We start from the raw sequence: 24,737 nt of genomic DNA on the forward strand, positions 1-24,737 counted from the left end.
CTCTGGAATAAGTTAACCCAAAGTTATACTTGCCTCAGGATACGTGCAGTCGAAGGGTGCTTTTCGGGATCTGGTGATATTAATTGGTGGTTGATATGTATACTTTAGCAACTCTCCTTGCTAAGCAGAAAATGCATTTGTTTTTATTATTTGTGGGTCCAATATGGCGGCTACGGCTAGTGCGCAGACTCGTTGGGCGGGATGGAAAATATGTGGCTTGAAATAGTTGAGTAATATAAATATATAAACCATAAAATAATACTGCGCCCAATATTCATGTGAGCAAGTGAAATGCATTAATAGTAAAATAAAAACAAATGGCTACAAAAAATATATTGCCTAATACAGTCAATAATCATCCTATTTAGTTACGCCTAAAGTGCACTGATAAGAAGACCAGCAATTTGGAGAGTTCTCGAAAGTGTTTTAAGGAAATGTTACCAACAGTATTTAGGCTTCAACACCAATACGTAGCGCTTAATTTGCATCTGGTAACTAACAATACAGACGACTAGACATCCAAATATACTTGTAAATTGTTATATATAGCTGTAGCATTTGTATTACACATATCTTTCATATTATAATAGAGAAGTTGCTAGTGAACGTAAATAAACACTGATTATGAATGCATACCAGTAGGCTTGGCTATACCATAACGTATTGACCTTAGGCTCAAAAGACCCAAGGAACTACATTTCCCATAATCCAAAGGGTCGACAAAGGTTTCGTTTCGTCACGTCCCAATTCGCTTCCGGTTGAAGTGTTCAGGGATACATGACACAGTTGTTTGGGAATTATACACGAAAAACCGTTAACACATAAAAAACATACACACGGGATTGTCCGACCTCAACCCCCTATATTGCGGTGGGATTCAAAATAGGCCGCGATGGAAGCGGTCCCACGCATGCCGATGATCTGGCTGGATCTGAAGGAGGCTGGGGAGTTCCCGTTCAGCCCCGCGGTCAGGCAGGTGAGCTGGGCTGAGAAGGGAAGCAACAGGACCTGGACAACGTACCGATCCGAGTGATCGACTGCATAACTATGATGAATGTCTGCATGACAACACTGGCTGATTTAACCTACAAGCAGACCCATTTCGTGACGAAGCAGCTGGGTGTTGTTGATTATTGTATGGGGGTTACGTTCTTGACACCCTCCTCAGCCACCGCCTTTGTTTGCTAACATGTCATTTCACAGCGTAGTTGTAATTAAGACTACTCCTCCGTGATTTGTATATAGTACTGCATAGTCTTTGCCAATGACAGCCCGGAAGTCTACTAGTATCAAGCGTTGGAAACACAACTGCGTATTGACTGACCATTAGTCATTGCCAGTCACGAATGCTGATGCACATTTCACATACTCAACTCCATCAGGTTTTTTTTATCGCTACTACTAATAATCATCGGTCAAACTAGGAATCTGTTAATCTGGTATGGTGGCTAAAACTGAAATTAAGATGTGTTCGAGCACGTCTCTTTCTGTGACTGTAACGTTAGTGTAATGAGTTGATTGCCACAAAACGAATACCCACAGCAACAAGTTCCTTTCATGCTTGACAGGAACCAAATTAATGTTTTCTGTGCTGTATTGCAGAAATAACAAGTCACCCTTCATTGAAATGTCTTGTTTCTAGATCCTTTCTTGGTCGTCCTATTTTCAACGTTTCAAGCATAGATAATGGTCTGTGACTCTGGGCTATCAACCGATGACGACAAAGATGAAGACTAAAACTATTTCCCATTATGGGTTCTCTATTTATATATATATCATTATATTTTATTTTTGTTGTGGACATCTTTCTTCAAAGATACTCTTATTCTGGCCTGTTAAGATGCCAGAAGCAATCCCTAGGCCTATCACCGTATTATCAACATTCAAATATATTTGTTTATTGGCAAACACACCTACAGGTTCTAGTAATTCAGTTCACTGAACAACTTTAAAAGATGGGGTTGGACCTGTTTGATGTTGCTGCTTCTTTCATACAAATTGATGTGGGAATTTATTCATGGCATGGAGACAGTATTTAAAGAGTGTATATAAAAGGTAGGAAGGAAGGAAATTTATGAGTGAAGAGGGTAGGAAAGATGGGCGTGGGGGGGAGGGGGGGGGGTGTTAATATGCCATCAGTACGAGAGAGAAGGTAACTGTGGAGATAAGACCGGTGAGTGTTTGTGTGTATGTTAGTGCATGCCAAAGTGCACGGCTGAGGTTCACATAAAGGAGCTCCTTGCTAATGAAAGCCTAGCCACTGATCAGGCCCTCGCAGTGCATTATGGGATTACTTCCTGCCCCACAGGAGGGACAAGGAGAAGCCATTGGTTAGAACCTGTATTGTAAACTTAGACTCATTTAGCTAATCTGTAATCTATTATTTCATCTGCAATGTCACTCTGGCTAGCTGTTTGCTTTTAGATAACCTTTGTTGAAAGAAAACGCCATGCAAACTCCACAAGGCAGCATAACCCTGCATCTTGTGATGGAAGGACTGAAAACACCAACATCATAATTGGGTGATGTGTAAAAAGTAAGAATCATGAAGGTTAAAGGGCAGGAATTAAATTTGCATTGGGTAGGTCGTGCGGCTGCGGCACAAGGTACCTTGATTAAAGAACAACTAAGGTTGCAAGCTTCTAGGATCATTCTGAGGCTAGGGACGGGACATTTACTGATAATATGATTTCACGCATAAGAAATCATCAATGGGGAAACTAATGCAGTTCATGAATTCATATAGTTAACATGCTACATTTTGACATAATTAAATATATCATCTCAATAAATAATCTTAGAATACTACAAAAAATATATATTTATTTAAACAGGAGAGAAAAACTGAAGGCTAAACATTGCTGGTCAAGTGAAACTTCTCGGTGATGGTCATAACCATCACCATGCTGATTACTTTATGGGTTATGCAGGATCTGCCTGTTGGCCGATCTTCCCATGCCTGTTAAAGGAAACAATCACCTTTTAGCTACCCACTGCCCTCTTCCTCGCTCAATCTCTCTCTCCTACCCCTCAGTTCATCCTGAAGAACTATGGGGAGAACCCAGACAACTACAACGAGCAGCTGAAGAAACTGGAGACCCTGCGGCAGGTTGGTGATGCACTGGTCTACTGTGTTTTATTCAATAGCTGATCATAGGGCTGCTGGATTAAGGAAAAAAACGTAATCACGATTATTCTGGTCAATATTGAAATCACGATTATTCAAACGATTATTTTTGAATTTGAAAACATGTTGTATTTATTCAGCATGTCTCCGATTTCTTTTTTGTAACTGAGAACTTTGAAATTTCACCTTAAAAAAATGCACAAAATGGTAAAAAAGAAAATGTTCCAATCTAAAATGATATACAGATATGTATCCCAGCTGTTCTGCCCTTTCTATAAAAAAATTAATAAATCGAAAAACTCAATTATGTTAAGTTTGTAATAGTTTGACGCTAAAATTGAAATCGATTAATCGCCCAGCCCTGCCTGATTAGGCTGTTTACTTTCATCTGCTGTGTCATTTATTTACACCCTGTGTTTGTGATGTGTGTGTCCTCCAGAGCGCTGTGAACGTAACCAGGGACTTTGAGGGCTGCAGTACCCTGAGGAAGTACTTTGGACAGCTGCATTACCTCCAGAGCAGGGTCCCCCTGGCGCCCGGACAGGAAGCCGCCGTGCCAATATCATGGTGGGAATAAACACTCACTCACTCACTCACTCACTCACTCACTCACTCACTCACTCACTCACTCACTCACTCACTCACTCACTCACTCACTCACTCACTCACTCACTCACTCAATCATTACTCACTCACTCACTCACTCACTCACTCACTCAATCATTACTCACTCACTCACTCACTCACTCACTCACTCTCAAAGAGATACAAAATGCAAATGTTCCCTCCTCTCTCAGGACAGAGATATTTTCTGGGAAGACGGTCACCCACGAGGACATCAGCTACGAGCAGGCCTGCATCCTTTACAACCTGGGTGAGTCACTGTCCACTTACTCATTAAGCTGTCATTACACCAGGCCCGGGTGAGTCAGCACCACTTGTTATCTCCTGGCTAGCCCAGTTTGCTGTTGTTACAGATTAGAGCAAATGATAAAAACCCAAATTTAATTTCTAGCTGATTTTAAGGCAATAGCAGACACATGCATTAGATTATATTGTACATTGATTCTCTTCAGGGAACTTCTAATGTCAGAGCAGTAGAGAAAGCAAAGAAACTCATTGTAAATTAGTAATTAATTGATCATTAAGCAAATTCTCCGACCTATTCATTAATGTTGCATGCAGACTTGGCATCTGAAATTGATTACACAAATATACACTATATAAAAATAAAGGTTTTATTATCTATACATTATCTGTCGACTGACTTTTGGGTTTCCTTTTCTGCTTAAGATTTGCTAAACAATCATCTTAAACAAAGCCAATGTCTTACTTTCACCTAGTCACAATGTGTTGTGGGAAAAACAAAAACACTTGACACCTTAATTAATCCCAATCATCACTTGGTTGTTAATTGATTCATCATGTTGCAGGTGTTATGTATGAGAATGATCCAGACTAACTAGCTTGTGTCCTGGTTCTCCATAGGGGCCCTGCACTCCATGTTGGGAGCCATGGACAACAGGGTGTCCGAGGAGGTAGGGTCCTCTACCGATCTTGATCATGGAAACATGATCGTTATTTTTCTTAATTAATTATACTTTTTTACAGATGGGCCATCCATTTACCTGCAAATTAGTTTTTGAAAGTGCCTGCCCCTATCAAAACAGGATGAGGAAGACTTCCCAGGTGGGTCAGTTTAACAAACCAGCAACTAATAATGTGTGTGTGTGTGTGTGTGTGTGTGTGTGTGTGTGTGTGTGTGTGTGTGTGTGTGTTCAGGGGATGAAGGTGTCGTGCACTCACTTCCAGTGCTCAGCGGGGGCCTTCTCCTACCTGAGGGACCATTTCAACCACAACTTCAGCGTGGACATGAGTCACCAGATCCTCAACCTCAACATCAACCTGATGCTGGTATGACACATGCAACAGATGATACCACACTAGTGATCACTAGTGATCCACCGATATACCGGCCGGCATATTATTTTAGGGTTATATCTTTTATTTTTATATATATATATCTTTTTATATATATATATATATCTTTTTAATTACCGGCATTTTTTACAGACATTTCAATCATTTCATTTTTTCAGATTGAGGCTTGTAATATTTGTTATCATCATTGTGTAATTTTTATGATGTAAATTGAGGGAGCAAAAGCAGTGTTGGCTCCAAATGTCGGCTCAAGAAAATCGGTGTCGGCGTATCGGACATCAGCTAAGGCTGATGAAAAAAAAATCTGTATCGGTCGATCCCTATACCACACACACACACACACACACACTCCACACTCTTTGAATGCATTTAACCTTTCTCTAAAGGGCCAGGCCCAGGAATGTCTCCTGGAGAAGTCCATGTTGGACAACAGGAAGAGCTTCCTGGTGGCGCGCATCAGTGCTCAGGTAACTCTCGGACCTTAGCTACACCGGTATTGCAACTGCTATTGGCATAGAAACCACCAAAAGCCCATCATCAATTACTGCAGGGGTCTTTTGACTTACAATGTTTTGTGTTGGTATATTAGTCTCACTCTCTCTGTCTCCAACTCTCTCTGCCTGCCCGCCGGGGTCTAGGTGGTGGACTACTATAAGGAGGCCTGCCGGGCCCTGGAGAACTCTGAGACGGCCTCCATGCTGGGGAAGATCCAGAAGGACTGGAAGAAACTGGTCCAGATGAAGATCTACTACTTTGCCTCCATCGCCCACGTGAGAAAGAGAGCGAGAGAGAGAGAGAGAGAGAGAGAATGTGTCCACAGAGCCATGGTGATTTTTCTTTTTTACATTTCTTCTGTATTTCTACTCTCCACAGTTCCACATGGGAAAACAAGCGGAGGAACAGCAGAAGTATGGAGAGAGGGTAGGCCTAAATTAAATACACCGACCCTATTTCCAAATGTGATCTGGATTACATGGACTGTTGCGCTTGCTTAGTTGATCTTTTCCTTCTCCTGCTCTCACTGGTCGGTCATATAATGACCTCATTAAATCCGCCTCCTCACTCACTGTGATGTATTTCCTTCAGCTGGCCTACCTGCAGAGTTCATTGGACAAGCTGAACGAAGCCACCAAGCTGGCCAAGGTACAGTCACAACAGAGCAGTCTCTTCTTCCTGCCTTGGTAGGACCCCTGGTTAATACCATTGTAGCCTGACCTGTGTGGGGATGTGTTTTCTGTTGTCTGGACAAGGGTCAGCCGGATAGTGTCCAAGACGCCTTGAGATTCACCATGGATGTTATCGGTGGAAAGTAAGAAATCCATGCTGAAGTCTTGTGTGTTGTTGTTTTATAGTCACCAAAGTTAGGTATTTTGTAGTTTAGGTTAAAGGCCAACAATAATTTCCAGTCACATTTATTATTTCTTAGTTTTCATGTCTTTTTTTCTACACATAGATTCAACTCTGCTAAGAAAGACAACGACTTCATCTACCACGAAACGGTTCCAAATTTGGAAACCCTGGCATCCGTCAAAGGTTTGGCAATCTGATTGGTCGACAGGCCCACCAATGTTTGCTCAGCCTGAACGGCGTTGGCTCTTTAGCTTGTGAGCAGCTCCAGTTAAAGTGCAGCCCGCCTCTTCTCTCTCCCAGGCGCCCCGCTGGTGAAAGCCCTGCCGGTCAACCCCACCGACCCCAGTGTGACTGGACCCGACCTGTTCGCCAAGCTGGTGCCCATGGCCGCCCACGAGGCCTCTTCTCTCTACAGGTGGGCCTACTGTTTAGTTGCGCCACAGATTACTCACAACTCACAACTTCCAACAGGCCATTGTTTGCTAACAGCTTATACCTACCTGGAGGGAAAGGTTATGGGAAGGTTATGACATGACTGGAGGAGCACACAGGCAGGGTATCTGGGCTGGGTTGAATCCGCAGAGAATAAGGTTATAGTGTCATAGACAATGTTTATACTCCTGTCATATTAAAATGATTTGTGTTCTTTGCAGTGAGGAGAAAGCCAAGCTTCTGCGAGACATCATGACCAAGATAGAGAGCAAGAACGACACTCTGGAGTACGTATTTTACTTCTACACCACTCTCCATCGCTGTCCCTGTTCTGCCTCTTAGACGCTTCAAAGGCTGGCGTACAAGCACTGGCTTGCAGGAATGTATGAAAGGTAGCTTGTTTGAGTGGTTCCTGCTCTGTACCAGTCTAACCAGTTGTGGATTTGCCAACATGTTTTTCATTCAAGAGATTCTATACATACAGTGGGGCAAAAAAGTATTTAGTCAGCCACCAATTGTGCAAGTTCTCCCACTTAAAAAGACGAGAGAGGCCTGTAATTTTCATCATAGGTAAACCTCAAAATCACATGGTCTGATTTTTTAAGAATTTATTTGCAAATTATGGTGGAAAATAAGTATTTGGTCACCTACAAACCAGCAAGATTTCTGGCTGTCACAGACCTGTAACTTCTTCTTTAAGAGGCTCCTCTGTCCTCCACTCGTTACCTGTATTAATGGCACCAGTTTGAACTCCTTATCAGTATAAAAGACACCTGTCCACAACCTCAAACAGTCACACTCCAAACTCCACTATGGCCAAGACCAAAGAGCTGTCAAAGGACACCAGAAACACAATTGTAGACCTGCACCAGGCTGGGAAGTCTGAATCTGCAATAGGTAGGCAGCTTGGTGTGAAGAAATCAACTGTGGGAGCAATTATTATGAAATGGAATACATACAAGACCACTGATAATCTCCCTCGATCTGGGGCTCCACGCAAGATCTCACCCTGTGGGGTCAAAATGATCACAAGAACGGTGAACAAAAATCCCAGAACCACACGGGGGGACCTAGTGAATGACCTCCAGAGAGCTGGGACCAAAGTAACAAAGGCTACCATCACTAACACACTACGCCGCCAGGGACTCAAATCCTGCAGTGCCAGACGTGTCCCCCTGCTAAAGCTGGTGCATGTCCGGGCCCGTTTGAAGTTTGCTAGAGAGCATTTGGATGATCCAGAACAGGATTGGGAGAATGTTATATGGTCAGATGAAACCAAAATATAACTTTTTGGTAAAAACTCAACTCGTCTTGTTTGGAGGAGAAAGAATGCTGAGTTGCATCCAAAGAACACCATACCTACAGTGAAGCATGGGGGTGGAAACATCATGCTTTGGGGCTGTTTTTCTGCCAAGGGACTAGGACGTCTGATCCGTGTGACGGAAAGAATGAATGGGGCCATGTATCGTGAGATTTTGAGTGAAAACCTCCTTCCATCAGCAAGGGCACTGAAGATGAAACGTGGCTGGGTCTTTCAGCATGACAATGACCCCAAACACACCGCGCGGGCAACGAAGGAGTGGCTTCGTAAGAAGCATTTCAAGGTCCTGGAGATCCAGGACCTTGAGATTACCTTTTGTTATTGACCAAATACTTATTTTCCATCATAATTTGCAAATAAATTCTTTAAAAATCAGACAATGTGATTTTCTAGATTTTTTTTTTTTTCATTTTGTCTCTCATAGCTGAGGTATACGCTATGATGAAAATTACAGGCCTCTCTCATCTTTTTAAGTGGGAGAACTTGCACAATTGGTGGCTGACTAAATACTTTTTTGCCCCACTGTATATATCAGCGTGTGGCTAATATCTAGTTACAAATATTTTCTTTTGCATTTATATTATTACATTTAAGTTTTGTGAATGTAATAGTAGATGAAATTCATATTGCTCAGGATTATACTTTTGTCTTTAAAACAAAACTGATGCAGAGTGGTCAGGTCCAGACAGAAACATAGTATTCAAACAGGACTAGGAGATTAGGAGTGGATGACTTCTAATACTCGCTCTGTGTGTGCGTGTGCGTGTGTGTGCGTGTGTGTGTGTGTGTGTGTGTGTCTGTTGTGGACGCAGGCAGTTCATGGACTCCCTTGGCTTGGAGCTGGAATCTGTGGACAACCTGGAGCTGTACAGCCACCTCCCCCCCGTCCTCATGGAGAAGTGTGCCGCGCTCAGCGTGCGGCCGGACACCGTTAAGAGCCTGGTGCAGTCCATGCAGGGTCAGTAAGAGACACACACACACACACACACACACACACACACACACACACACACACACACACACACACACACACACACACACACACACACACACACACACACACACACACACACACACACACACACACACACACACACACACTCAAATGGGCTCAACACTTCCCTCCCGTGTGTGCAGTGTTATCGGGGGTGTTCACCGACGTCGAGGCCTCGCTACGGGAGATCCGGGACGTCTTGGAGGAGGACCAGGCCGGGCTGCGGGCCCTGCAGGAGGCCCCTGAGGTCCATCCCGCCGCCCAGGCCCAGGCGCTGACGGAGATCCGCCGGGACCTGGAGAAATACGCAGAAGCCCACGAGAAGGCCAGCTTCACCAACACGGAGCTCCACCGGGCCATGAACCTCCACATCAGCAACCTGCGGCTCCTGGGGGGGCCCCTAGACAGCCTGAGGGACGCCCTGCCACGGCCCCAGCTCAACGAGGGTGAGCTGGCGTGTGTGTGTGTGTGTGTGTGTGTGCGTGTGCATAGCATGCATGTGTGTATGTTGAGTTACTGTGTGTCTGTCTGTATGTACAGCTGCATCTATCTGTTTATCTACTGTGTGTGTGTGTCTGCATGCATAGCTGTATCTGTCTGTTTATCTACTGTGTGTTTGTGTCTGTATGTATAGCTGTATCTGCCTGTTTATCTACTGTGTGTGTCTGTATGTATAGCTGTATCTGTCTGTTTATCTACTGTGTGTGTGTGTCTGCATGTATAGCTGTATCTGTCTGTTTATCTATGTATATCTTTATGTTTAAGAGAGTTTGCTTGTGGCCTGGCGCCAGTAAAGAGTCACGATCCGGCCAGGACAATTTGTTTGAATAGAGGATTAAACACGTCAAGTAACAAAAGTATTTAGTTTCATGTTGGGCCAGTGGGTCTGACACGTGTATGTACATCATGTATATCTGTGCATATATCTGCACGTGTGTTTATATCTCTGTGAGCGTATGTATACCGTGTGTGTGTGTTCAGAGGAGGTGGCGGGGCTCCAGTGTATGAAGCGTATTCTGGGGAAGGTCCAGGAGATGCGCGACCAGAGGAGCTCCCTGGAGAAACAGCTGCGTGACCTCATCCAGCAAGATGACATCACTTCCTCCCTGGTCACCACGGACAGGGCCGACATGAAGGTAAACACACGCGCACACAAACACGCAGGCGCGCACGTTGGATATCACAGCCCGTACCCATCCGTTAGGGCTGGGTGATTAATCGAATTTGGATCGCGATTTCGGTTTTGGCGTCAAACGATCACAAAGAAATTGACTTTTTCTATTTTTTTTTTTAATGTTTTATAGAAAGGGCAGAACAGCTGGATACATATCTGTTTATAATTAAAGATTGGAAAATTATCTTTTTGACCATTTTGCGTATGTTTTTAAGGCGAAATTTCAAGGTTCTCAGTTAAAAAAAACGAATTCCGAGAGACATGCTGAATAAATACAACATGTTTTTAAACTCAAAAATAACCGTTTGAATAATCGTGTATTCAATATTGACCAAAATAACCGTGATTGTGATCTTTCCCATAACCGAGCGGCCCTACCATCCGTCAAAGACCTCTTTTTGCCCCCTGTGTCCCCAGCGAGTGTTCGAGGAGCAGCTGAAGAAGTACGAGCAGGTGAAGGTGTACATCGAGCAGAACCTGGCGGCCCAGGACAACATCCTGAAGGCGCTGACGGAGGCCAACGTCCAGTACGCCACGGTCCGCAAGGGGCTGGCCCACACAGAGCAGCAGTGGAACGCCACGGTGCAGACGCTGGTGGCGTCCTACGAGGCCTACGAGGACCTGATGAAGAAGTCCCAGGAGGGCAAGGAGTTCTACGACGACCTGGAGGCCAAGGCCTCGCGGCTGCTGGAGCGGGCCAGGACCCTGTGCCAGAGCCGGGCCGAGCAGAGGAAGGGCGCCCTGGACCGGTAAGGGGACCCGCGCCTGGCGTGCAGGGCTGGGGGCCGCGGGGCTCTCCCCAACAGCACGGTTGGTGGATTGTGTTGGACTTTCAACACTTTCACCGTTTAACTAGATTTAATTTCACAAGCGCCTTAAAAAAACCTCCTGAATACAATGTGCACTGCAAAAAAAAACAAAACGTGACAGCACTGCTGTTTAATTCCGTTTACATCCGCTGCTATTCTTAGTCTAATTGATCGGTGTATTTCCATCTTTCACTTTTTATTTGTATATTTTATCTTTATTTGTCATACATTTTTGGCCTTTCTTGTATATATTTTATCTCACTGTAAAGACAATAAAGATAATTCTACTCTTTTCTATTCTATTAGAGTGTGTTTGTTCAGCTTTGTTCCTCGTCTGTCGCGTCCTCTCTCAGGGAGGCCTTGAAGAAGCCCCCAGCGCGGCCCACCGCAGCCAAGCCCACCCTGAAGGCCAAGAACTCGGACAGCGACTCGGCCTGCTCCAGCCTGGACGACCCCGAGCTGGCCCAGCTCAGCGCCGCCATCCTGGCCCTGGGGGGCGACCTGCCCGAGGAGCTGCGCAGCATGCCTCCCGACCTCCCGTCCCACCCCGGCCCGGCGGGCCCCGAGGCCTACCTGCCCCCCGGCAGCGCCTCCCTGCCCTGGCCCGGCGCCGTGGGGCCCCCCGGGGTCCACCGCTTCCCCGCCAACCTGCCCCCGCCGGAGCTCCTGGCCCGCATGGCCCAGTACCCCGGCCCGGGGGGGCCCCGCCCCCAGACGCACGCCCAGGGCCCGCCTCAGATGCCCCCCCACGCGGCGGTGTCCGGGTACGGCCCGCCCCCTGCCCAGGCCCCCCACCCTGGCCCGGTCGCGTCCCCCCCGGTCCGTCCGTCCACCACCACCGTGGACAGCATCCAGACGCCCATCCCCAGCTACGCCCCCACCCAGCGCTACCCCCGGGCCCCGGCGGCCCCCGGCGGCTACCCGGCTCCGCCCCAGATGGGGCAGTACCCGCAGTTCGTGGCCCCGCCGGGGATGCCCATGCAAGGACCCCCGCCCCAGCAGTTCCCCCAGCCTCCCAGGCAGCAGATGCCCCAGGGGTACCCTGCCGGCCCCACAGCCATGCCGGGGCCCCCGCAGGCCTACCCCCACGGATACATGGCTCCGCAACAGAGGCCCGGCCCGCCTCCCCAGTACCCACAGGTGTTCCCCGGGCAGCCGCCCCCACATAAAGGCTACATGACGCTGCCCCAGCACCCACAACTGCCCCAGCACCCGCCACAGCACCCTGGTCAGCACCCACATCAGCCCCAGCAACAGCCCCAGCACCCACATCAGCCCCAGCACGGTGCCCCAATGCCCCAGGGCTACCAGCCCCCACAGGGGTACCTGCCCCAGCAGCATCCCCAGATGATGCCGGGCCCCATGGCGCCTCACAACATGCACCCGCAAATGCTGCCGGGGCCCCGGCTGCCCCCGGCCGGGCCCCAGCCTTACATCCTGCCCGGCAACCAGCACATCCCCCCCGGGCTGCCCCCGCACCACATGATGGCCCAGCAGCCCAAGCAGATCCCAGGGCACCCCGGTGCTCCTCGGCAGATGGCCCCCCACCACCCCCACCCCCACCAGCAGATGCACATGCCCCCCGGTCCCCGGCCCCAGATGGCCGGCGGCCCCCTGCCGCCCACTTCTCTGCCCATGCAGCAGCCCCAGCCCCTGCCTGGGCAGCTGCCGATGGCCCACATGCCCCAGCAGCCCGTGGGGATGCCCCAGCAGCCCGTGGGGATGCCCGGCCAGCCCCAGGGCCAGCCGCCCCACATGGGGCCCCTGTGCTACCCGGGGGGGCCGCCGATGATGCCGCAGCAGCAGCCTCTGGCCCCGCAGCCCCTGCCCCCACCGCACCTCCAGGCCCACCCTGCTCCCGCCGTCTACACTGCGGGCCCCGGGGCCAACGCGCCCCCGGGGGCCCCCCAGCCGGGGGGCATGATGGCCCCGCACGGCGCCCAGCAGATCCCCCCGGCTCAGCAGCACATGATCCAGCCCTCGCCAGGGGCACTGCCTGTCGCCCTCACGCCCAACAGCATCCCGCCCGCCCCCTCGCCTTCCCCCTCCCCGTCTCCCTCCCCGGCCCCCTCCTCTCTGGGACTGACCCCCCAGCAGAGGGCCCCCCCGGCCCCCGCGGCCCCGCCCTCGCCCTCGCCCGCCGTCCCCTCCCCCACCAGCTCCACCTCGCTCTTCCAGCGGCAGAACTCCAACACGGACGACCTGCTCTCCTCCAGCCCCGAGAGCCTCCCGGGGGGCCCCAAGGCCCCCGCCAACGTCCTGCAGCCCACCAAGGCGGACCCCCAGGACGGGGAGCGCCGCAAGAAGAGCGCCCAGGGCGTGTCCCTGATCCAGGGGGACCCCTACCAGGCGCCCGAGCGCATCGCCCGGCTCCACGGGCAGCTGGAGCGCTACCGGGCCCAGGTGGACGCCCTGGAGCTGCCGTCGGAGGGCGAGGGCGGGGCCTCGGTGCTGGACGCCCGCTGGAAGGAGCTGCAGGAGCAGCAGGAGAAGGACGCGCGGCAGCTGTCCATCGCCATCGCCCGCTGCTACAGCATGAAGAACCGCCACCAGGACGTCATGCCGTACGACGCCAACCGCGTGGTGCTGCTCTCGGGCAAGGACGACTACATCAACGCCAGCTACGTGGAGGAGCTGTCGGCGTTCTGCCCGCGGCTCATCGCCACGCAGGCGCCGCTCGGCGGCACGGCGGCCGACTTCTGGCTCATGGTGTACGAGCAGAAGGTGGCGCTGGTGGTCATGCTGGTGTCGGACCAGGAGCTGGAGAAGGTGAGGGAGGGCCGTGTGGGTCGGCTGGGCGTGTGGATAGGGGGGGGTTTGGTACTGGGTTGGACCCGTAAGGCCCACAAAGTAACCGTAGGGTGTCCTTATCCGAGATGCCCTAAGACCCCTACCTACTCCTTATGGCGGATTGGTTTAAAATGTGCTAAAGGACATGACAGTAAAGGTTGCTCTCCTACCCGTGGAGCTGGCTCCTCTTTGTAGATTAGAAAACATACATAATGAATGAAACCGTCCACAGCGTCCTTATGCCCTGAATCTGATCTGGGAACATGCATGGTGTTTTTCCCCCACACAGGGGAAAGTCCTGCGCTACTTCCCCACAGAGCGTGGCCAGCAGGTCTCTCAGGGACCAATCACGCTCACCCTGACCACGCAGAAGACCACGCCCACCCACGTGGAGCGCATGATCAGCCTGCAGTACCGCGACCAGAGCCTGAAGCGCACGGTGGTCCACCTGCAGTACAACTCCTGGCCCGAGCTGTGAGTGGGGACCTCCTGCAGCGCCGCGTTGCCATGCTCTTTGATAACGGCTCGATGGGATTCAGCTAGAATTAGAATGCTAGGAGCTTTTTACAACAAAATGTGTTATGGGCAGAGAGTTCTAGGCAGGATAGGGTGTGTTACAAGTACGACCCACGTCGTTGTGTTTGAGCATTTGAATGGCTCCACTTCCATAAATTCAAGTGTAAAGCTTTAGCATGACGACTGCAGGGGTCAGTTGTGACAAATGCTACTTTTTCTATTTCAACTAAATCTAACAACTGTGCCTGTTAATCTCCAAGGAGATTACGCTAGTTATCTTGAGCACGATGGTTAAGAGGAGTGAAACGGCAACATAAAAATAATATACCTAGTAAATTCACAGCAAAAATACAGTACCTACGTTTTTGTACAGTATCAAAATGGTTAGGGCATCGATAAAGAACTGTTTATATCAAATCTAAAGCAGACCTTCTTTCTGTGGTTCTAACCAGACAATGTTGGCTTGATCCGGTTGAAACCATCCCTTCTCTTGGTTGTTCTAACCAGACAGTGTTGGCTTGATCCGGTTTAAACCATCCCTTCTCTTGGTTGTTCTAACCAGACCAGGTCTACTACCAGCCTTTATCTGTGATCCTAACCAGACAGTACTGGTCAGATCTGTTCTAATCCGGTCCTTCTCTCTCGGGTTCTAACAAGGGGTCCGCCAGACAGTAAGGGCAGCCTGCTGGGTTTCATCCAGGAGGTCCAGGGTCATTTCCAGCACCAGAGACCCCTTCACACCCCCATCATAGTGCACTGCAGGTGGGTCACTCAGGGTCTCCGACTGTGCTACTCTGGTTTAGGTTTGAAGAGATTCCAGACAGTAGACTAGTGTTACTGTAGTGTTCACATCGATGTACTGATCTTTTAACCTCTACCTGGCTACCTTTTTACCCTCCATCAGCATCATTACTTGCACATTAGTTATATTGTTTTTACATACAACTAGCCTATACTAATCAGGCCAAACATGGCAATGCAAGGAGATAACAAGGGAATTGCATTAAGTGCAGAGGTGGACATTAGCAGTCCTGGGAAGAGAAGGTCACCCCAGTCAGCCATATGGATGACCTTTGTTAATCAGCTGTCTTTAACGTTAAATCCATACGATAAACATTGGTGTTCTTCCTCTTCTGCTGGTGTTGTGCGGGTGCAGTTCGGGTGTGGGGCGCACCGGCGCCTTCTGCCTGCTGTACGCGGCACTGCAGGAGCTGGAGGCTGGGAACTGCATCCCCGACCTGCCGCTGCTGGTGAAGAAGATGAGGCGGCAGAGGAAGAACATGCTGCAGGAGAAGGTCTCTCACACACACACACACACACACACACACCTCTTCCCCCCCGACTCATTTCTCCTGAAAAGAGTGCACACCAGGGGAGCGCTCTCACAACTCTTAACGGCTATTGAGTCTCAGTTAAACCCCACAACTTATTTTCCATCCATCTGCAGGCGTATGTAGATTCCCAAGTCAGTCTCTTAACGCTTTGCTACACTAGAGACTGAGGGCAAACTCCAAGATCTCGTTACAAATACCGGGTGGAAGCAATTAGGAGGGTGAGGAAACAAAGTCGCTGGAAATCATTTCATCTATGAGATAAAACATGATCAAATAATGCAATGCTCCTCGGGTCATCCGTTTCAATGTTTTAAAAAGCTTGCTTGTGTTACGAAATGATTTGTTGACTCCAGTTTTTACACAGCGGAGGAGAATGACTAGGGGATCATAATCTCGGATAGGGCGTCGTTTCGTAACACGTAAGGGCCTTCGCTCTGTTAGCGGCCGTTCTCCCTGCTGGTCAAACTACTAACTTGCATTCAGAGATGCCCAGATGGTTCGTAGGCAGCGAGATCTTGGGTGGTCTGGTTTCGCCAGACTAATGCACTGGAAGAATCCTGGCATGGGTCGGGTTTGAATACATTAGCAAGTCGTCTGCCCACATTGTGCCTGGATTGCTGTCAACACACCTAGGCGATCTGATGAGAATGCAAGCCTGACCACCTCGGGATGTGGTCCAGGTCATTGGTTCACAATTTGGGCAAGATCCAATCTGGGACTTTTCACACCTGACAGTTAATGTGCCCTGGCTCGATCTGAGGATAAAATATGCATTGAAACCGCAAGTGTGACAAGAGGCCTAAAAAACAGAAAACAAAGTTGGCATTAAACATGTATTAATAGTGGTGTGTGTCTGTGTGTGTGTTCAGCTGCACCTGAAGTTCTGCTACGAAGCCGTCCTGAAGCATGCAGAGGTCCTGCTGCAGCGCCATGGCATCACCAGCGCCACCTACAGCAAGAACACCAGCACTGCAGCCTCCAAGGTGAGAACACACATCAGCAGTACAGGGATGCAGAACATAATTAACCAGACTTTAACCATAAGGCTATTAACCAGACTATAACCGTATGGCTATTAGCAAGACTCAAGCCATAACATCATTAACCAGAATTAAACCATTACATAATTAAACAGACTTTAACCATACATTCATTAAACAGACTTTAACCATAAGATCATTAACCAGAATTTTACCGTAGTTTTTAATTTTACCAGGCTTTAACCCATTCCATCATTAACAACGCTTTAACCATGATTCACTGTCTCCCCCAGCCTTACTCCAGACAGGAGTCCCAGCAGGACCTGGTCCTGGGGGGAGACATGCCCATCAGCTCCATCCAGGCCACCATCGCCAAGCTCAGCATCCGCCCGCCCAGCCTCTCCGACCAGCCCGCCGACGCCCCCTGGAGCCTGGAGGACCAGCCCCTGCCGGCGGGCCCCCAGCCCCTCCAGGACGCCTGGCCCGCCCCCGAGGGCCCCCAGCCGCCCCCGTCCTCCCTCAGCCCCCTGCCCGCCTCCCCCGTCAAGACCCCCTCCCCGCCTCCCAACGGCATGGACGCCTCCGTGGCCCTCTCCCCCTCCCCTCCCGTAGCGGCGGCGGAGGTGCCGGACGACCCCCCTGCCCCCGGCGCCTCGGCTCCATCCTCCCTGGAGCTGCTGGCCTCCCTGGCGCCGGAGGCCTTCTCCATGGAGGGCGGGGGTATGGGGAAGCAGAGGGTCACCAGGCAGAGCTTCCTGCAGCCCACCGAGGGCCAGGGCCTGCAGGGGGCCCGGGAGCGCGGGGCCGACGACCCCCTGAGCAGCCTGGACCCCCTGTGGAGCCTCAACAAGAGCTGAGGGAACGCCGGCACCGGCGACGGGCGTCCACACGTACGCCTTCACGCTTTCTCACCTGGCGTAAAATAAATCAAAGGCGGTCTCTTCTAGGCCTCGACACTCACCTGTAGCACTTTGTAGACGGCGGAAGATCAGTCTTGTGCGGGGGAGAGGGGGGAGTTGGGGTCGGCCAGCTCTTTAGCAACAGAATCACTGTGCTCTCTCTCTCTCTCTCTGTCTGTTTCCTGTGTCACTGTCCACCACTCGTGCTCCCTCTCCGACGGACGGATGGATACCAGTTCTGCACTCCATGCCTTAGATCGCTTAGAGCATTAACGCACCACATTCCCCAGCATGCACCTCTTTTCACTTTAGTGCTTCAGCCCATTGACCTGACGTCCCCGCTCTCCCCCCCCCCCCGCCTCTGAGGTGGCAGTTGCCGTGGTTACCGCGGAGGAGGATGCAGGGGATGTCTGGGACCGTGAATGATTTTAATGACTGGAACTATTGTTTGCACTGTTTAGATGCTCCGTCATTATGTTGTATGACTGTTTGTTATGGGGACATCCGCAGTAAGGTTGTATGACTTGTTTGTTGCTATAACCACACAAAATCGACACATTTAAACTAATTGATTTATTTCCCTTGCGTTTCTCTCTTCTGTAACACTGTAAATATATTAAATAAAACTAGACTATGGCAACTTACTCACTGTGGGGTGGAATCTATCTCTGCTTGTCCACATTATCCGTAGTCAATAGAATCCACCAGATGCTATTGTCAATAGAACCTGGTGATATCATCCACCAGATGCTATTGCCACCAGATTCCATATAAAAATTACGACTCCAGCCAATTAGAAAACGTGTGGTATCAAAGCTTCTTTATTTGAAAATTAGTACAAAGTGTTTCACCTTGGGTTACAAAACAGTAGAAGAAGAGGTATGAGGAGAGGGCTGCAGTAGAGCCCGACTACCTTCCTGTCTCCTCGCTTAACCAACCGCCTTTTCTCGCTTGTTTCCATGGCAACATCAAGCCCAAGATGGATCATTGTATCTTCCTGTGTTGACAGCCAGAGCAGAGGGTCATGTGTGAATCAGCCATACAAATAAAACCATTTAACTGTACTGTTGCTGCGGGAACAGAGCTGAACCGAGCGATGATATGGTCACCTGGGGGAAAACTAAAATATTGATCGCAATTAACACGCTTGTATTATTGGATACGAGGTACATTTAGATCAATCCGTCCAGAAACATTAGCAACAACCGACTGACTGCTTGTTTACAGTTAACCTTGATTTGGTGGTATTAGTATACATGTGGAATTGATCCTCCATAAGGGGGGGGTGAATCTCTTAAATCACCTTGTCTCTCTTCCCAGTCCAGAATAACCGATTTCACATACACAGAAAAATATCTGAATACGCATCTGAAAGCTTCCTCACCTACGGGTTTATACGACAAACCAAATCGCTAATAAATTAACACTCATTGATGGAGGCAGCACTGGATTGCCATGGGAACCAGTGGGCAGGGCTGTGTTAGTCTGAAGGTTCTGTCGCTGGGGGGACGGTGTGATGCTAGCTGAGCGATATTAAGATTTAAGAAAAAAATTTGCTATAGATTTGCAATAGATAATCCAATGTTCTTTAAGGGCCCGAACACACATTCTTATAAACGATCGGCATACATTGAGATATCATCATTAGTTTTTATCGCAACACGACGATAACAAAATTCCAGTCTCAGTCTCGCATCACTATATCAATATAATATTCCTTTTGACAAGAATGAAAACGTTTAAAAAGAAACAAAAAACAGAGCACCTCCATTTAGCTGGGCGCCAGTGGTAAGGTGCTACAGGTAGCCTAGCTTCATGACTAAATTTCACTGGTGTTCATGTCAGAGCCTTGATAAAAGTGTCTGTGTATGTGAGCACAAGCTTCTAGAGGCATTAGTAGGCCTAGTGCACGGGTTAAAGCGCCGGGAAGATACAGTAAATGAAAAAACGTTTCTCGAAGCTGGTCTTCACGACATGGTACATTGGCTAAGGGTTAGATGATGGCTTACTCACTACAGAGGAAATACATTCTGTGTATGTATCACAAGCATCAGTGAAACATTTACCACATGACGGCGGGTTGGGATCACACACACACACACACACACACACACACACACACACACACACACACACTCTCTCTCTCTCTCTTTCTTCTCATACTATGTTTCACAATCCACTTTGACAACAATGTAAACTAAATGTAGCGCCACCCCAAGATGAATCCTTATCTAGGTGAACAGAGGGGTTTCTTTTTCCTCTCAAAGTGATTTGAGATGAAGTTTGCTGCCTGGGACTGGGGGATGACTGACAGCAGAGCAGACAGGGTCTAGCACAAGTAATGCATCAACAAACAAGGGCCAGCTCTTCCATCATCAAGGGAACTAGATTTTAAATTCACATGTTTTACTAAATGATCATCAAAAGGTATTGATATCATAAAAACTAACTAATGTGCATATAAGATCAGTGTCTCCAAAGCCAGTTTGGACGACAGCAACTGAATGGTTGGTTTAACAAGGTCCGCCCAAATCACCTTACGGAACAGGTTGAGGCCCATTATCATTCGAGGCACCTATACCTGCAGGTAAACATGGGGGACAGTCGCTGGGCCTTTTGCCTTTAAAGTGTAAACTCTGGTCCTGCTGTGTGCCTTTTACCCTGCCGAAGAAGAGACATTCCCTGGCAGCCCTAAAATATAGATTTTTGAACTGTTTATAATCCATTAGGGCTGGGTATTGCCAGGTACCTCACAATTCAATTCAATTAGATTCTTTAGGTCTTGATTCGATATCGATTCAATTTGATAATGATCCAATTGCTTCAATATCGATTCAGTAATACGTGCAGATGACAAAAATACCTAAATATTATTTAGAATTAACCATTTCAAAATGAATTAACCATTTAATTGTGTTTTAACTAGCAAAAAGGGAATACACCATTGTATAGTATTGTTCCTGAGCTAAATTTGCAGCATAAAATTAATAATCATAACATGGACCAATGTAAAAGGGCATGTACATTTAGGCATACTCGCTTCTAGATTACAATTACTGAGTATGCTTTTTTTTTAATGGAAATAATCGAATCTAATCTGAATCTAAATTGAATCGAGAACAAATAAATTGCAGTACATTGATGAATCGATATTTTTACCCAGCCCTATAATCCATCATCTCTTTTTTCTCCCAGTAAGGGGAAGGTAGGGAGCAGTCTAAACCAGCAGGTAAGTAAACACTGGTCCCACATTAAAGAAGTGTGTTGTGTACTGTTCGGCATGGGAAACTTTCAAAGACGAGATGGTCTACAGAGTGGGCCTGTGTTGGGAACTCAAGTGAATCAGTGTAATGAACCGTGTAAGAATCCTACATGCTTTTAGGTCAAAGTGGACTGTGAAGAAAAACAAACATCAACACTCGACTACTCTACTAACACACTATTACCAATTCCATTACACACCTCAACCCCCAAAAATAATAAAATAAAATACTTGCGGTCCAAACGACTTGGTTTCATTAGTTCTGAAACATGTCCAGTAAACAGCGAGTCAAAAACATCTCACGGGGGCCCGGTGCAGTGGGGACAGTGTAAACTCACGGTGATTATTCACCTGGTGTGGGGGCCAGTGGTGTAATGAAGGGAGGTGGTTCCGTTCAGGATCAGTAACTCAGAACGCGCTAGTCTAGTGCTAGTGCTTCAACGCTAGGGTACGCTAGCGTCTCCATGCTAGACTAATGCTTCATTGCTAGGCTAGTACTTCAGCGCTAGGTTAGTAGGCCTACTCCAACACTGGGCTGATTCTTTAGCATCAAGCTTGTTCTCCAGCACTAAGATAGGCCGCGCCTCAGAGTCCCAGAAAGACGACCTTGTGTTCAGTATTAGAAAACAATCTTTAAATTTTATCATTAACCTCCCGGCCCTACACTAAAAAAAGAAATTATACTGAGATAATTTCTTGGAACGAGGTTTAGCGTTTTATAAAGAATTCAAAAGGTCTTTACTAATAAATAGATTTTATACATATAAAAAACAGTCCCCCCCACTCGGGAAGATAACTTTAGTTACAGTAATTAAATCTGGTTACTTGTGTGCATGTCTCTCTATTGATTGCTGCCTGGGTTTTCAGTTATTTCTATCGCTCTTTCTCACACACACGCACAAAAATGCATCTGCTTCACTCAGTTCCAATGGGCCTCCACTGACCGTGTGCTAGGGCTAAGCTATGCTAACAAGCTAGGCAGCCTGACAAAAATAATAAAAACTAAACACAAGGAAATAAACAACTCATGAATTCAAGACAACGACAGCATCGTCTGCCTCTCCTCACCAGGCGGGGTGTGAGGCCCCTCCCATATCAGCAGCATAGTGGGCAGAACCGCGTCCACGTAGAACGTAGAAAATAGAAACGTAGAAATAGAAGCTGGCCACCGCTTTGACGTCTTCCTCGGGGAGCATCAAAACAGCCAGCTCCGACAGAAAACAAACCTAAAAAGACGCTCATGACCTCCAAGCAACAAGGTCAAAGGCTAACTCCGCAGGGGCCCTGAGTCCCGCCCCTTGCCTCATCCCCGGGGGGCCCGACGGCTAACCCCGGGCCAACGGGGGGTCCCAGGCTGAAGAGGCAGACCCTTTACGGACTCCTCAAATAAGACACTCCCCCCTGACACACACGCATGGAGTCCAGAAGAGTCTGCGGTGTTGCCTCTTGCTCCGTCTCCATCAGTCTTTGTCTGTGTGCGTGCGTCCCCCCCACGCTCTCTCAGTCCAGCTTCTCCAGCACAGAGGGCACGTACACCAGGCTGAGCTCGCTGCCGAAGTCGCAGACGATGGCCGCGTTGTCGAGCACCAGCAGCTGGCGGACGCCCTGGCCATCGCTGGTCTGGCCCAGGTACACCGTCTGCAGCAGGTCCCCGAAGTTCAGGTCCCAGAAGGACACGCAGCCCTGGCCCCCCGTCACCAGCAGGGAGTCCGAGATCACCCCTAGACTGTCCCCGCAGCCCACCTCCTGCAGGAGAGAGGGAGCTGAGCTTACTCTCAGCTTAGCACTCGTTGCTATTGGAGGGGAAAGGTGAGCCTAGCATTAGCTTTGTGTTCTTTACTCTTCTAGTGGAGAGGGAAGCCTAGTATTAGCTTAGCACTCTTTATTCCTCGAGGGAAGAGGTTAGCCTAGCACTGGCTAAGCATTCTTTACTCCTGCATTGGAGGGGTAAGCCCAGCACTAACTTAGCGTATTTTTACTCCTGGAGGGGAGAGGTCGGCTTAGTGTTCTTTACTCGTAAAGAGTAAAGATAAAGAGTAGAGAGTAGCGAAAGCGTTAGCTTTCAGGGATCTTAAATATGAATATATATTTGGATGGCTAAGTATACAGAAGTTTTACCATGCACCATAGTGTCACTATATGTAAATCACAAACATCCATAAAAAGGCAGTCAACGTCACTTGTTTTAGGTAGGGGACTGTCCTTTGCACCAATTCAATCATATATAGTCAACATTTTTGGGATGGGATATATATGAAAATTGCTACTAAAAATGAAATTATACTGCTAAGTTTGTTGATTATTCTGATTCAGCATATGACAACCTGTATGGTTCCAGGTCGGGTCTCAAATCCTAGGGTTCGGCTAGACCGGTAAAGACCTCTAATCCACAGCACAAGAACCACAGCCAATAAACGGCTGACTGAGAGATGATCCCGGCCCCACGCGCATGCAGAGGGAGAACATGGGCCTTGTAGTTCAACAGCCCATACCTGCTGTATGGAGTACAGCTTGATGCCCGTACTGCGGTCCCAGATGCAGATGAGGTCGTCCAGCCCCGAGCTGATGACGCAGGTGTTGGTGCAGACAAGGGAGGTCACGTCGCCGCGGTGACCGTACACATGGCTGACGCGACTTCCTGTGAGGACGTCCCAAAGACAGATGGCGCCGTCTTGCCCGCCACTGGCCAAGACCATGGTCTGCAGATATAGGGTTAAACGAGATGCTCACACAACAGCAGGTGTGGACATACACACAACACACACACACACACACACACACACACACACACACACACACGAGAACGCCTCCCCCCCTAATATCCACCTGTGATATGAAATCATGATTAATGTACAATTCAATCAACAGCAGCCGGTTTTGGTCATTGCATACCTTCACTTCATCATTATTTATTGACGGATCTACTCTCAAAACATTGACTTTAACTGCCACAGCTTTTTGGTTGTCTGAAAGAAGTGCAGCCCTGTGGCACAGAGCCAGAGAGAGGGACATGCAGCCCACCTCGTCTATGTAGATGGCGGTGATGGCTCCGGAGTGGCCCTGCAGGGTAAACAGGCAGCAGGAGTCATCCAGTCGGTAAACCTGGGAACACGCAGGGAAAAAGTGGGCCATTACATTACATTGATTTAGCTGATGCATTCTGTCCAAAGCACTGACAATAAGTGTGCTCAATTACAAAACACAAATCCCATAAAGAGCATGATTCATGCGGGTAAATAACAATCCTATAAGGAGGACACTGTGCAAGTGCTCCATTATAGAAACAAGTGATCATTTTAGTCGTTGTTTTCATTGGCCGAGTCTGTTTCGGATGAGATGTGAAGGGTTAAGGTGGTGCTGATGTCAGGGGGGAGCTCGCTCCATCGCTGTGGAGCGAGGACAGCAAATAATCAGGATTGTGCTGAGCGGCAGCTGGGGCCCCCTTGTAGTGAGGGAGCACCAAGCTGTTTAGCAGTCAGGGAGCGAGAGAGTGGACCACAGTGTATTAAGAGTGAAGCAGGCACGGAGGTTTCTCCTACGTCCGCACTGGAATAGCTTCTAAAGCATGATCCCATTAACACCGACATGATTGTGGAGACACTCAATCAGCTCATGTGAAAGAGTGAATTTCCCTGCATTCCCTCATATGAACAAGTGAACGTAACTGACAACCAATATAACAGAAATGTCAGTGGTTCCAGTATGTCGCGTCGTCTTTTACTACTCTGCCTGGAGAAAGGCGAGACAGGGGCTCATGAGTGAATCAACCCGCCCATCCGAAACAGAGAAGAAGCTTGGAAAAGACATC

At 48.7% G+C, this 24,737-nt stretch overlaps 2 protein-coding genes across 5 annotated transcripts in view; one reads left to right on the forward strand and one right to left on the reverse strand.

The window, feature by feature from the left end:
- The first annotated feature begins 758 nt into the window (after positions 1-758).
- ptpn23a (protein tyrosine phosphatase, non-receptor type 23, a) lies at positions 759-18,311 on the forward strand. Its single transcript, XM_079747770.1, has 24 exons — positions 759-976; positions 3,035-3,109; positions 3,567-3,694; positions 3,925-4,001; positions 4,616-4,665; positions 4,910-5,041; positions 5,455-5,535; positions 5,707-5,838; positions 5,942-5,989; positions 6,155-6,211; positions 6,319-6,377; positions 6,522-6,601; positions 6,719-6,833; positions 7,072-7,137; positions 8,984-9,129; positions 9,309-9,611; positions 10,147-10,301; positions 10,757-11,088; positions 11,502-13,917; positions 14,228-14,412; positions 15,112-15,216; positions 15,611-15,749; positions 16,658-16,771; positions 17,062-18,311. Exons 1-24 carry the CDS (start codon positions 893-895, stop codon positions 17,623-17,625), a joined length of 5,643 nt encoding a protein of 1,880 aa, XP_079603896.1. The 5' UTR covers positions 759-892; the 3' UTR covers positions 17,626-18,311.
- Positions 18,312-18,479: 168 nt separating this feature from the next.
- The window catches only part of scap (SREBF chaperone), a 35,045-nt gene continuing 28,787 nt past the window's right edge, over positions 18,480-24,737 (reverse strand). For all 4 annotated transcript variants that reach the window (XM_079745635.1, XM_079745633.1, XM_079745634.1 and 1 more), the window contains exons 21-23: positions 23,951-24,031; positions 23,422-23,628; positions 18,480-22,675 (exon numbers count right to left, since the gene is read on the reverse strand). In XM_079745635.1, coding sequence (XP_079601761.1) covers positions 22,430-22,675; positions 23,422-23,628; positions 23,951-24,031 — 534 coding nt within the window. In that variant the 3' untranslated portion in view covers positions 18,480-22,429. The remainder of the gene's footprint in view (positions 22,676-23,421; positions 23,629-23,950; positions 24,032-24,737) is intronic.

Source organism: Pollachius pollachius (assembly GCF_949987615.1).
Source record: "Pollachius pollachius genome assembly, chromosome: 1".
Lineage (NCBI taxonomy): Eukaryota > Metazoa > Chordata > Actinopteri > Gadiformes > Gadidae > Pollachius > Pollachius pollachius.